General features: G+C 42.4%; 1 protein-coding gene across 3 annotated transcripts in view; it reads right to left on the minus strand.

Moving 5' to 3' along the window:
- Positions 1 to 260: 260 nt before the first annotated feature.
- Positions 261 to 13645, minus strand: part of PPP2R2C (protein phosphatase 2 regulatory subunit Bgamma) — a 158104-nt gene continuing 144719 nt past the window's right edge. For all 3 annotated transcript variants that reach the window (XM_066573311.1, XM_066573309.1, XM_066573312.1), the window contains 3 exons: positions 11561 to 11730; positions 2222 to 2313; positions 261 to 868 (listed from right to left, as the gene is read on the minus strand). In XM_066573311.1, the coding sequence (XP_066429408.1) occupies positions 577 to 868; positions 2222 to 2313; positions 11561 to 11730 (554 nt within the window). In that variant the 3' untranslated portion in view covers positions 261 to 576. The remainder of the gene's footprint in view (positions 869 to 2221; positions 2314 to 11560; positions 11731 to 13645) is intronic.

Genomic DNA, 13645 nt, shown 5'->3' on the forward strand with positions numbered 1-13645 from the left:
TATTTAGAAGTCAAGCTACGCATGGTAGCTCTCGTGAAGTGACTGGTGTGGTAGAGAGTAGTTGAGATTGGGCCTTTCATCTGTCTAGGCCCCGAAAAAGTATCACCTGTGCTGCCTTGATGACAGCAAAAGGTTATTTAGTATTTTTCGAAATGAAATAAAATAGAAATAAAGTGTCTGATGTATCATCTTCATATTTTTTCAAAACTTTGGAAACCAATATGTTGATTTTTTTAAATATACATAATAAAATAGTTACATACTAAATGAAATAGAAACTATTTCACCCTTTTAGACAATCTTTTTGGCTAACTTTTTAAGTTCAGCCTTCTTGTATTAGTTCTCTTTTGCTGCAAAGCTCATGTATTCTACTATGATTCCAGAAAAAGAAATAAATAAAAAGAACAATGGACAATGGGGAAAGAAGGAGATCCCCACTGTTTGAGGTTTATCTGTACAAGGAACTTAGAAAGACCATTAGAATAATTCCATCACCAAAGAGACTATCCTGGACAGGTCATCATAACATGATGCCTTCGGGAAGGTCGGTTGAGAAATTACAAAAAATTGGTAATCCTAGTGCATATCTGAGTTCACTTTATCCTGAAATATATACAGATTGTTTGTCGCTGCTATGGCAATGATGTTTTCAGTAGGATGCCAAGCTGTGTGCAAGATCTTCTTGGTGAAGTCCAGACTATCCACACTTATGTCATCTTTTCTTCTCTTGCCACCAACGCACACCCTACGGGGTTTAAGGACTGCTCGTGGCTTGCTGCTCTCTCGTGAAGCTTCCAAGGTGACATCTCGTTTCGTGTTGCGGTCAAACATTCGGAAGAAGTTATTGTATGCCCCAGTCATGATGACACTAAAGGAAACAAAATAAGATATCTTTCTATTGCTAAAAAACCTAAATAAATAAATAATACCCATACAAATAATGTGCATAAGGATTTTGAGTATTTCACAGTAGGATGTCTATACAGCAACAGTAAGAACAATGCTCGCGTTCTGGAAACTAAATGAAGCAGCTCTCTCTGCCTCTAACACAGTAGGAAGTCCCAGAAGATGGGACTCATCTATTTCCTGTTAAATCAAGTCATGCTGTGCCTCTGAATTTTCCAATTTTCTAGCATTTTCATTCAATATTATTTATTGCTCCTTGTCCCCCATGTCCACTTCGGACTTAATTTTGAAGCTCGTATTAGTCACACTATATTTTACATCTGCCTATTGCTAAACTTAGCTGGACTTATTGACTTAGAATATTCAGTGAGATCACTGATACTTTATCAAGCAGGCTAAGAAATGATTTGGTGTTGGGCTGCGGTGCTGTCACATTTGATACAACTAGCTAGCATGACCGGAGGTGATAAATTCCAGGTCCAAGGATGGAATCAAACCGGTGGTAGGTAATCCAGATCTTTCTCGACTTACTAAGAAAATTTAACTACATGCAGCGAGGAAGGAAGAAATATGCAAACTAGTTTACCAGAATTGCCTGAACTGGACCATTCCCTTAAGTGGAGCAACCACCCTGGAAAGGGCAAAGCCACTGCAGAAGAGAGACTGAGAACCAGTCTGAGGTGCATTGACAACACCTGACTAAACTCCATAGACTCAGGAACCTAAGTATAAAGCTGATTGCAACAAGAATATTAAACGCAGGATCTCTGGACTTTAAAGATACAGAATCCATTGACACAGTGAGATGGGCAATACACTAGACTTATAACCTGCAACCTATGTACCTAGAAGCAGGTTAAAATGCTTGTACATGGAGACTGATACGCTGACACACAACCAGCCAACCTATTAGTGCTGGCACCAGAGAGAGATGTTACTCCCTTGTTGTCCAGCTAAGAATGACACTGTACATGTACCGCCCGATGGATCACATGGTCCGGGGCTGCTGTGCTAACTTCAACCTAGACTGATCTGTGCCACCCAGAAGTCACGGCTCTGTCAGTGCCATAGCAAGTGCTTTTGATTGACAAGAATCTTTCAACTTGTTTCCAATTTGTCTATTAAGTATGAATTTATGACCAAACCTTGACACTTCCTGATCTCAGGCAATTACTTGAGTTTCAGATTTGGTTGCATACAGAATTGGTTAGATTTTCAGAACATCAAGAAACAGATCAAATCATTTGACTGTATATAGTCTCGACTTTTTTGTAGGAAAGGATACAAATCTTTATGCCTTGAGTGTAATTATTACCTGTCAGATCCATTCCAGGCGCACTCAAACTTGTCAAATATGCAGTCATTTTCATACAGGGAACATAATTTGCTTCTAAGATAATCATGAACCTACAAGAGAGACAATATAGGTGAAAAGTCAATAAACAAAAATTGGGTCCTCAATTTCGTTAACAAGTTTTCTATCACCGTATACTGGGTTCTTAGACTTCTGCTTATTGAGGCTCATTTGCCTAAAAAAGGCAGTTGCTGAAGTACTGTGAGGTTAACTGTAAAAGCTGCAAACCAGGTAGACTTGAATCTTTCCTAAACTTTACTTGAATCTCACTTGATTGTTTTCGCTGTGACTAATTATAAACTTTTACAACTACACTACTATGCAAATGTTTTAGGCAGGAGTGGAAAAAATGCTGCAAAGGTAAGAATTAGAGATGAGGGAGCATACTCACTAAGGACAATTGCTCGAGCAAGCATTGTCCTTAGCAAGTACCTGCCCGCTCTGAAGAAAAGGTTCGGGTGCCGTCAGGGGGCGGGGAGCGGCGGGGGGAGAGCAGGGGGGAACGGAGGGGAGATCTCTCTCTCCCTCTCTCCCCCCCCCGTTCCACCCTGCTCACTCCCGCAATTCACTGCTCACCCGCGCCGGCACCCGAACCTTTTCTTCCGAGCGGGCAGGTACTCGCTAAGGACAATGCTCGCTCGAGCAATTGTCCTTAGCGAGTATGCTCGCTCATCTCTAGTAAGAATGCTTTAAAAAATAGAAGTTTTAATAGTTTATTTTTGTCAATTAACAAAATGAAAAGTGAATGAACAAAAGAGAAATGTAAATCACATCAATGTTTGGTGCCCCTGGCCTTCAGAACAGCATCAATTCTTCTAGGTACACTTGCACACAGTTTTTGAAGGAACTGAGCAAGGAGGTTGTTCCAAACATCTTGGAGAACTAACCACAGATCTTCTGTGGACGTAGGCTTGCTCAAATCCTTCTGTCTCTTCTGACGGTTCATGGTGGTTAACCCTTCCCAATCCCATTTGTATCCTGGTTTTCCTAGGGGGCTTACTCTTTTTCTGCTGTTATACAATGGCGCAATATGCTGGCTAAAGCCAGTACTGCATGAGGTGACACGTTGGATAGGCTCCGACAGCAGAGAGGCTGGCAATATACAGTAAGAGAACCCCAACGGATGTTTTCCAACATCAGAGCTGTACCGCCTTAAATTATAATGTCTTCAGACGTCAGACAGTGGATTGGAAAGAGTTAATAGTTCCTCAGTGGTTAAGGGCAGTCAATGGTCAAGAGGAGAAAGACATCTTAGGAGCAGAATTTCTGCCAAGGGTCCCATAGTTTTTTAAAAGAGTTCTATCAGGTATAATTGGTCTACCTTAATTAAAGGGGTTGTCTCGCGGCAGCAAGTGGGGTTATACACTTCTGTATGGCCATATTAATGCACTTTGTAATATACATCGTGCATTAAATATGAGCAATACAGAAGTTATTCACTTACCTGCTCCATTGCTAGCGTTCCCGTCGCCATGGATCTGTCTAATTCTGATGTCTTCTTGCTTTTTTGGACGCGCTTGCGCTGTGCGGTCTTCTTCCTGGTGAATGGGGCGGCTCGTGCTGGAGAGCTGCTCCTCGTAGCTCCGCCCCGTCACGTGTGCCGATTCCAGCCAATCAGGAGGCTGGAATCGGCAATGGACCGCACAGAGCCCACGGTGCACCATGGGAGAAGACCCGCGGTGCATCGTGGGTGAAGATCCCGGCGGCCATCTTGGTGAAGGAAGAAGGAAGACGTCGCAGAGCGGGGATTCGGGTAAGTAATCAAAATTTTTTTTTTACCACAACCTTTGGGGTTGTCCTGCGCCGAACGGGGGGCCTATGGAAAAAAAACAAAAAACAGTTTCGGCGTGAGACAACCCCTTTAACCATCTACGGATTGATAAGCACTGTGAAGTCTTTGTAGTAGTGCAGTACACAGAAGGGCCTGCTTGTGTCTGCTTGGAGAAGAGGCCAAAAGGCAAAGGCTGTTAGCAGAGGAGCGGACAGATGAATTCCTAAAAGAAAAGGAAAGTATTCCCCTAGGAAGCTGAGCAGCTGAAAGCAGAGAATGCAGCTCTCCTAAAGGAGAATGAGCACCTTGAGAGATTGGCTAAGGAGGAAGCTGATCACAGGGTGTTGCTGGAACAGAAGAATGTTCAGTGTGAACAGAGATTAGAAAAAATGAGAAGTGAGAAAAGGAAGTATGAGGGATATCTTTCAACAGCCTATGAAGAGATACAAGACTTCAGAGATGTAGCCAGAGATGAGGCTGATAGCAGAGTATGTCTGGAGGCACAATCCGTACAGTGGGAACAGGACTGTAAGAAACTGCAAATGAAAACCCAAGAGTTGGAGATGATGTGTTGCAAGTTAGAAAGAGCTTCTACAGATGCACGTAATCAAACTACAGGTTTGCAGAATCAAGTTGCAGAGTTGAAAATGCAGTTAGCAAAGAAAAATGGTGACTTGGAGTGCCAAATAAATCAGCTCAAGGAAGAGCTGGAAAGAGAGAAAGCTGCTTGCAGCCGGACAGAGAAGCAAGCAGAAATCTTGAAAGACATACTGGGTTACAAGGAAAACCAGGAAGCACTTCATGAGCAAGAGGTGATCCAGCTACAGATGAGCCGGGACGAAGAAGCTGAAGAATTTGAAGCTCAAATCCAGGAGCTGGAACGGAGTCATGCGATAGTTATGGGGGCGCTGTCCAAGCAGTTGAAGCAATCTGAAAAGGTGAAAGAAACGTTGAAAATTGAGTGTATTGAGCTGATCCAAAAGTTGAAGGTGTTGTTGGAAGACAAACATGAATTGAAATGTAAGCAAAATGCAGGAGAGATGCAGCTTCAAGAGCTACAAGTAAAAGTCACTGGAAGTGACAGAAGGCAGATAGAGTTGTCTGAGCAGGTGAAGAGACTCTAGGTGGAGCTGGAAGCTCAAACTGAAGAGTCTCAGAGACTGGTGCAAGAAGAGACGCAGCAGAGGCTTGGTCTTATTGCACACCTGAAGATAATGCAAAATGAGAGAGATGTCTTCCTCAAGCAGTTAGAGGAAGATGCAGAAACTAAGAGGAATCTGTCAGAGCAGATTACAACACTTCAGGCGCAGGTGTCAGAGATGGAAGAGAAACTGGATGAGCACCCAGCATGCGGGGTCACGGTTGAAGAGCAAGACAGTGAAATCCTAGGAGTGGAAGCGAAAAATCAACTGTTTTGTCTTCAAAGTCATGTCTATGATGAACTTGAGAAGTTTACAGTGAGTCTTCAGCAGGAAGTAGAAGACATTAATGTGGAGCTTGGTCACCAATGTCAGATGGTGTCCAGCTGGGAGAAGAAACAGAAGAGGTATGAACAGTGGTTTACTGAGGAGAAATCAGTGTCTCTTAAAGATGCAAAAGAATGGCTTAACAAGCGGGTGCGCACTGAAATGCAAGACTGGATTAGCGCCAAGACAGACGCTGGTACGGGAAAAGCTAAAAGGTGTGTTCCAACAACAGGTAGAAGGAATAGAGACCTTATTGGAGAATATTAAGAAAGAGACTAAAGTGCTAACCTTTACGCGCACCCTGAAGGTGGTGTCAGAAGAAAAAGTGGTATTGCAAAAGTCCGCTAAGAATTTAAATGCAAAGGTGAAGCTCTGGGAGGCAAAGGGTCATATTACTGAAAAGGTTCAGCAATATGAAGGTTCAGAGACTAGAGAGGTCTAGGGCCCATTTCAGACAAGTGAAAAGAAAGAAGATCCTGTTAAATTCTAAAAAGGAGATAAAAATTGTGAAAGTCATTGAGAAAGTGAGAGCTGAGCCACAGATGGGAGGTGAGCAATCCTCTGAAGTTCAAGTGACCGAAGAGAAGGCAGAAGGTGAAACTGCTGAAGAAGAGAAGGCCACTAAGGTAGCAAAGACTGGGGGAAAGGCCTCAGAAATTACTCTGGTCCTGGATACGAAAGTTGTGCAAATGAATGGAAGTATGTCTGTGATAGAGGGCACACAGGTGGAAATAAATGCACATGCCGCTACTGAAGTGGAGAATGAAGAAATGGCTCATGCAACAGTTGAACAGATGAGTGTTGTACAACGTGAAGTATCCGGTATGGAAGCTGAGAAGGTTGCTGCTTCAGTTGAGATGCAGGATAAGGGAAAAGCCAGTACTGCTGTAGGTGAGGACCAGAGTGAAGTTCCTATCACAAATGATGTACAGGTAGAAAATGTGATGGTAGTTCAGGCTCAAGCAAATGAAAACATTCTTAGTGTTAGACAACATGAAGTTGAGCTTGAGAAAGTGACAGTTAGGACGAGAGACCCCGAGCCTGGGGTTTTGACCCTGGAGGGCCAAAAGAAAGTGTGATACGGCCTACAGCCTATATCGAAGGGGGATATGTAGTGGTGCAGTACACAGAAGGGCCTGTAGAGGGCTGCAGACAGGACTTCTGGAGAGATAGGGTTAACACCTAATGGGTGTGGCAGGAATTTGTTGCATAAAAGCCAGTTCCTGCCAGAAGCAAGGGGGGAGTTACAGCTCAGGTGAGCTGGAAGGGCTGACAGCCTAAGGTCCAGTGTGGACCAGTGGAGATGCCACGTTAGGAACTGATGGGAACCAGTTTTGGGATCAGTCATACGTCTGATAGAGGAAGACGCCCTCTAGACACCCTGGGCGGGGTAGTGACGGTGACCCAGTGGGTGGTGAACCCAGGATTACACATGGACTGTGTTTGTATGCTGTTTGCTGTAAAATAAAGGCTGGCAGGAGCCAGAACTAAAGCAAATCCACATCTCTGGAGCATTTCTACACGTGTGGTGCGCCACTTTCATGTATGAAAGGTCAGCAATCCGCAGGCGAGTGACCCCAACTTGTCACATTTTCCAAAGACAAGCTATTAATAATTCAGCTCTAGCCAGTAGGAAAGCCCAAGAGTTGGTTGATCCGTTTGTAATAATTGTTTAATGGTAAGTTGAGGAAAAGCGGTTTTGGGGGGTAGACAATCACTTAATTGGCATATCTGGCTTGCGATTTTTAGAACAGAATTCCAGTATTACTCAAGTAAATGATATGTCCATCAGATATGGATATACATGCCAGGGTCCTGGTTGAACCTTCAGCAGATATTTGGGGTTGAAAGGTAATAAAGATGTGTTTGGTCAGGGGTTGTATACCATCTAGATATGATTTTGAATGAGTTTTGTTGGACTCTAATGCCCTTTGATAGACCATAGGAAAGATGATCCATATTTTTTTTTTATTTCTGAGCACAGCCCCCAAATCCTTTTCCCAGTGTGATATGATGGGGTGTCACAATGGGAAGTCTTTACAAAAAATCATTTGGTATAATGTTGAGGGTATCTTAGTGGGATATTTAGACGTGGAGAGCAATTTTTCAAAGTCAGTTATCTCTCTATCCAACTGTCCTCCTAGTTATATATGGAAGTATCACTTTTTTGATTGCTGAGTATTGCAAGAAATGTATTTTAATAATAATAATAATAAACTTTATTTGTATAGCGCCACCATATTCCACAGCGCTTGGGTAGTATAGTATAGTATTTTGGGTAGTATATTGTTAGAATGTCATTCATGTGGTGTAGTTTAAGTGCTCTTTATTAATACTCAGTCAAGAGGAATGTACAGTCCAGGGAGGAATCAGTAATGTGGGTTTTCACACTTGCTGAGTGCAAATCTAGTAAGTATGAGATAACTGATAAGGATAAGGCAGATGAAGATAGTTCTTAAAGACATTGGCCAGAAGCTTGGGGTCATTTTTCTGCTGCAGAATAAATTTGGAGCCAATCAGATGCCTTCCTGATTGTATTATGGGCAAATATCTGCCTGTATTTCTCAACATTGAGGACACCTTTAATCCCAACCAAATCCACAATTCCTTTTGCTGAAAAGCAGCCCCAAACATGCAGGGAACCTCCGTCATGCTCTGTTCTTGCCTGCAGACTCTCATTAATGTACTACTCTGCAGTCCTTTGGTGAACAATCTGCCTTCTGTTAAAGCCAAATTTTTCAACTTGTGACTCATCAGTCCAGAGCACCTGCTGTCAAATTCTGCACCCCAGTTCCTAAGTTTTCATACATAGTTGAGTTGCTTGGCCTTGTTTCTACATTGAAGGTATGGCCACAAATCTTCCATGAAGACCACTTCTGGCCAGACTTCGCCAAACAACCTCGTCTGTATAGCAGAATCTGACTAGTTTTAAGCCTCCTACACAGCTGTTTCTCTTAATTTCTGTGTCACAACCTACATTTGAAAATAATGATCATTATCACCTGTTTGTTATAATTAGGTAATCATACAGGTGATTATAGTCCTGCAAAATCTATGACTTTGTACAAGTGTACCTAGAAGAACTGATGCTTTTTTGAAGTTAAAGGGTGGACACACCAACTATTGGTTTGATCTTGATTTCTCTTTTGTTCATTCACTTTGCATTTTGTTAATTGACAAAAGTAAACTATTAACACTTTTATTTTTGAAAGCATTCTTACTTTGAATTTTTTTTCCACACCTGCGTAAACTTTTACTATATATATATATATATATATATATATATATATATATATATATATATCATTCAGCACTGCCATTTAAATCCGTATTGGCTCTACCAAATGGTTAGGCCTACCATTACTACATGTCTTGTGGTTCAGGTGGACACTTGGCATGGCAATGTCTCATTTTTGTGAAAAGAGGGTGGGGCTTGTCTAGAGGAGGCGTGGTCACCCGGTCAACAAATTTATGTATAATTTACACCAGGTTGGACCTGGCGTATATTTCTGTCTTGGCGGATGGAGCTGTCAGGGATGCACTGGATGTGTGATGAGTTGTGGCACAGGAAATGTTGGGCTTGGGAAATTTCCCCCCCTGGTGTTCCTTTTCATATTTATACTTCAGTACTTGGTTGACTGTTTGGAAAACAAAAGCACATCACCTGCGCAAATTATGCAGACAACATTCTGGGGCAGATTGATGGGGCTTTTGCTGTCCGAGTTAGCCCACTGGGAAAAGTGGAAATACACTATTTTACAGGTAAATTACTGGTAAGATTTTTAACAAAAGCTGTATTTAATAAAATACTTCCTATTTAAAATAATAGTGATTTCTTGATCTGAAGGTAAATGTACGATAAATGCTCAACGTGACAATGAAAAAAGAACATTATTTGTTGAACCCTTTTTCATATTAATCTACATGAATTAGTGAATTAAAGGGAACCTGTCAGTGACTATAAACGCCATAAACTAAGTAATGCGCTAACAGGTTAGGTGACGTGGAGTCTGGGGAGCTGTGTGTCATACTGCCCCATTCCAGCAGTGTCCTCATCAGCCCCTACAGTGCCACCATAGGTGAAGTGTTATACGGGGTCTATTGAAATCAATGAGCTGTTAATGTACTGCACAAAGAAACCCAGACTGATATCACGCTTGTAGAACTGCGATTCTGGATGTGAGTATGATGTATGTTTGCTTAGAAAAACACATCACATCCATGTACTTGCGATTCTCACGTGCATAAAATAATCGCAAGTGCTTCCAATAGTTTTCAGTGCTAACAATCACATCGCACTTTCATGTAAATCGTATGGCATGTGATGAGCAATTTTCTAAAAGATCCCATAGGACATAACGGGCGATTCCTTGTGACTAATCACCTAAAAATAGGACATGCAGCGATTTTTCAATCTTGCACCATCAAGAGAGAAAGAGAAAAATCTCTCATGTGAACACATTTGAAATTAATGGGTTAACACATGCGAGTTCCATGCATATCACTATAGGACGGAACTCGCATGTGAAACTCACCCATGTGACTACATCCTGTGTTACACAAACGCGTTTGTGCAGCATGCAAAATTTGCGAGCGCAATACGCAATTAATAGAACCCATTGGTTTTAAAGGAGATGTCCCGAGGCAGCAAGTGGGGTTATACACTTCTGTATGGCCATAATAATGCACTTTGTAATATACATTGTGCATTAATTATGAGCCATACAGAAGTTATAAAAAGTTTTTTACTTACCTGCTCCGTTGCTAGCGTCCTGGTCTCCATGGTGCCGACTAATTTTTGGCCTCCGATGGCCAAATTAGCCGCGCTTGCGCAGTCCGGGTCTTCTGCTGTTCTCTATGGGGCTCCGTGTAGCTCCGTGTAGCTCCGCCCCGTCACGTGCCGATTCCAGCCAATCAGGAGGCTGGAATCGGCAGTGGACCGCACAGAAGAGCTGCGGTCCACGGAGGAAGAGGCCATCTTCAGCGGTGAGTAGAGAAGTCACCGGAGCGCCGGGATTCAGGTAAGCGCTGTGCGGGTGGTTTTTTTAACCCCTGCATCGGGGTTGTCTCGCGCCGAACGGGGGGGGGGGTTTAAAAAAAAAAAAACCCGTTTCGGCGCGGGACATCTCCTTTAATGGGTTTGTTCACATAAGTGTATTTTGCGCACACACTTCGTTTGCACACAAAAAATATGCAGCATGCTCTATTTTCCTGCCCATTTGCACAAGAAAATAGCATGCACTGAGCTAATTAACCTAATTGCCCATTTCAATGAATAGCAGCATGGTAGTATGCTTTTTTGCATGCAAAAGCACCTGTTGTACTAATACACTGGGCAAGTAAGAGCATAACTGCACTTATTCCCATGTGACACCGGCCTGAGTTACATCCTCTGAAGTAACAGATGCTCTTCAGGGCTCACTCAAATGGGGGCTGCATAATACGCAGAAGACACATGTAACATGCGCATTTACTGTGTATTTCACACCCTGGTAGCCTATAAGGGTTAAACAGATGGGCGGGATTCTGTCCCGGTTTGTGGCCGTAAAAATACCAAAGAAAACAAAAGCATTGATTTCAATCGTTTCGTTTCCACTATTGGGATTCTCGGACATTAATACTACATGCGAGAAAAGATAGGACTTGCCCTATCTTTCTCTCATGTAGATTTTTTTATGTGCGAGAAAGATAAGGCAGAACCTATCTTCCTGCTACTGATGCATGCGCCAATACTCTCCGTAGGAGCTAGCGTATTTGCGCATGTGGCAGTCTGAAGAAACCCTTATGCATGTAATACGCACCAAAATAGGACCTGGCGCAGAAAAAAAAACCGCATGTCTGAATGGCCCAATGTAAATCAGTGGGCTTTTCGGACTGTGTATTACACACATGGAAAATACACGTATAATACGTAGTTCCCATATCCCCATGTCAGTGAGCCATTATTCTCCCTTCTGGGTAATAGATGAGGGATCGCTCTCAGTTACGTTCAAATTCCTTATAAGGGTGTTTGAAAATGAGTGTCAGCCAAGATAACTTCCTTAAACTATAAAGCTGACTTACCTGGTATGTCTCAATGGGCTTGGTTTCCATGTTGAGATCCCAAACTTTGACAGTTAGGTAATCACGTGTGAGCATGTAACGACCGCTGTGACTGAACTTGACGTCAGAAACTGATGAGATGATTTCAGAAAAGAATGATCTGTTGCTGGGGTCCTCCGGTTCTTCATAGACTGTAGGAAAGCACAAGTAATGTGATATCTACTAGTCCGAATCTAAACCTCCACAGCACACACTACACAATATCTAATGATAATCATGGATATTAATCTCTCTCTCTCCCAGAAAATTTGCCATTGGCGCGCTGCGGTGGGGAGGGGCCAAAACGGGCACGTCACAGCGGGGAGGAGACAAAAACTGGGGCCGGGTCGAACACGGCGTGATGCTCGTTCCAGTAACAAGCACCATCGAGTACGCTAATACTCAACAAGCTTCAAGTTCAGCAGAGTACATTCGCTCAACTCTAGTATTAATCCCTTTAGGACCAGGCTGTTTTGTACCTTAAGGACCAGACACTTTTTTGGGATTTTACCCATGTGGTGGTTATACTGCCCCATTTTTTTCCCTTCAGCTACTAAAATTATTTTTGCAGTTTTTTTTCCCGTGACTTTTTAAATATCATTTTCACCGGCTTTTTTCCTGTTTTTTATTTTTATTGAGGGTAAAAAACTAAGAAAAAAAAAGAGTCAGCTGCCAACTAAACCAGGTCTCGTGTAGGCTTGGTTGGTTGGTTGGTCCAGTGGTTCTACAATCCATAAATCTGTAACAGTATTTTGAGGCCATGGATCCCACTGATCTCCTCGGGTGTGAAAGATGCAAGTTATTTTCTTTATGTTTTTATTTTTGTTTTATTCTGTAATTTTGTTTTACGTATTTATGTAATAATTTTTTTTACTATCTAGGTTCCCCATGACATCATATAAGACCTCTGGAGGACATTCACATTTTTTTTTTATTGGACACTTTTCCACTGTAGCAGAGGTATCCATATTAGCAGCATCCATAGGATCTCCAGTTACAGGGAAAACATCCGCCTTGCAGTGACAATAGTCACTGGCAGAGCTGATCAGGGTCTGCTAGGACCCTGTAGCTCTGCTGTGCTAGGGGATCACGACCGCCGGTCCGCGTAGTGGAAGAAACACTTCCACTTTCACTTCTTAGTACATAGCGCTCATTGAGTGCTGTGTACTCGAGAAAGGAGAAGGCAGAATGGGTTAAAAACTACTCCTGCCTTCTCCTTCGGGTTCTCAACTGTGACTAACAGCTGACAAACTGACCTGCTTCTTCTGATTGGGGGTGGGTTTCACAGTAGCAGGATAAACACCTGGATGTCGATAATACTTGTCACAGAAAGGGTTTAGAGTGTCCCTCTTAAAACATAACTTTTATTTCTAAAATATATATAAAAAGGATTTTTTGGATCCTGAAACAGACACAGATACAAACAACAAAAATTAGTATAACGTGACCACAGTAATCTCCCGAAAAGATGTAAGCCAAATCAGGTGTCTGGGGAGAAGTTTTTAAGTAAAAAAATCCCTTAGTGGATAAGTGAATCCTATTACCCAGTACCTAAGAGGTAATTATTGGCTGGGAATGCTTCAGGGGTCAATTTTGGAAAATCAAGTTCCTGACTTGTATATAGTTCAATCAGCTAGCGTACTGATCAGGGAAAGGGTTTGTGCTTCAATAAACAGTGCTCGGTTATCTCTTATAGAGGTCGCTGTCTGATCAACCACCTATCTTGGACATACATCAACGCATAGAGAACGTGAATATCCCAAAATCAGGATGTATGTACAAAGAGAAAAAGGATGGTGGATATAACGTGGTCAATGCCACGTAAGTCCCTATGTTCCTAGTGTTCTAGCCAACAAGAAGGGAAATTGAAAACGTCCCGACCAAATTAGATCAGGTTCTAAATTTCCAAAATACGGAGGTTCTACGCGTTTCCACTACATATCACGTAGTTTCATCAGGATCCCAAACAAACAGGTACCAATAATCAAATTGAAAAATTGATCTGGTAGACTCCCAAAGTGTAGAGAGTACCACCTAGATGAGGAGGTAGTCGATCCTACAACTAGG

The sequence above is a fragment of the Eleutherodactylus coqui genome, chromosome 7 (assembly GCF_035609145.1).
Source record: "Eleutherodactylus coqui strain aEleCoq1 chromosome 7, aEleCoq1.hap1, whole genome shotgun sequence".
Taxonomy (NCBI): domain Eukaryota; kingdom Metazoa; phylum Chordata; class Amphibia; order Anura; family Eleutherodactylidae; genus Eleutherodactylus; species Eleutherodactylus coqui.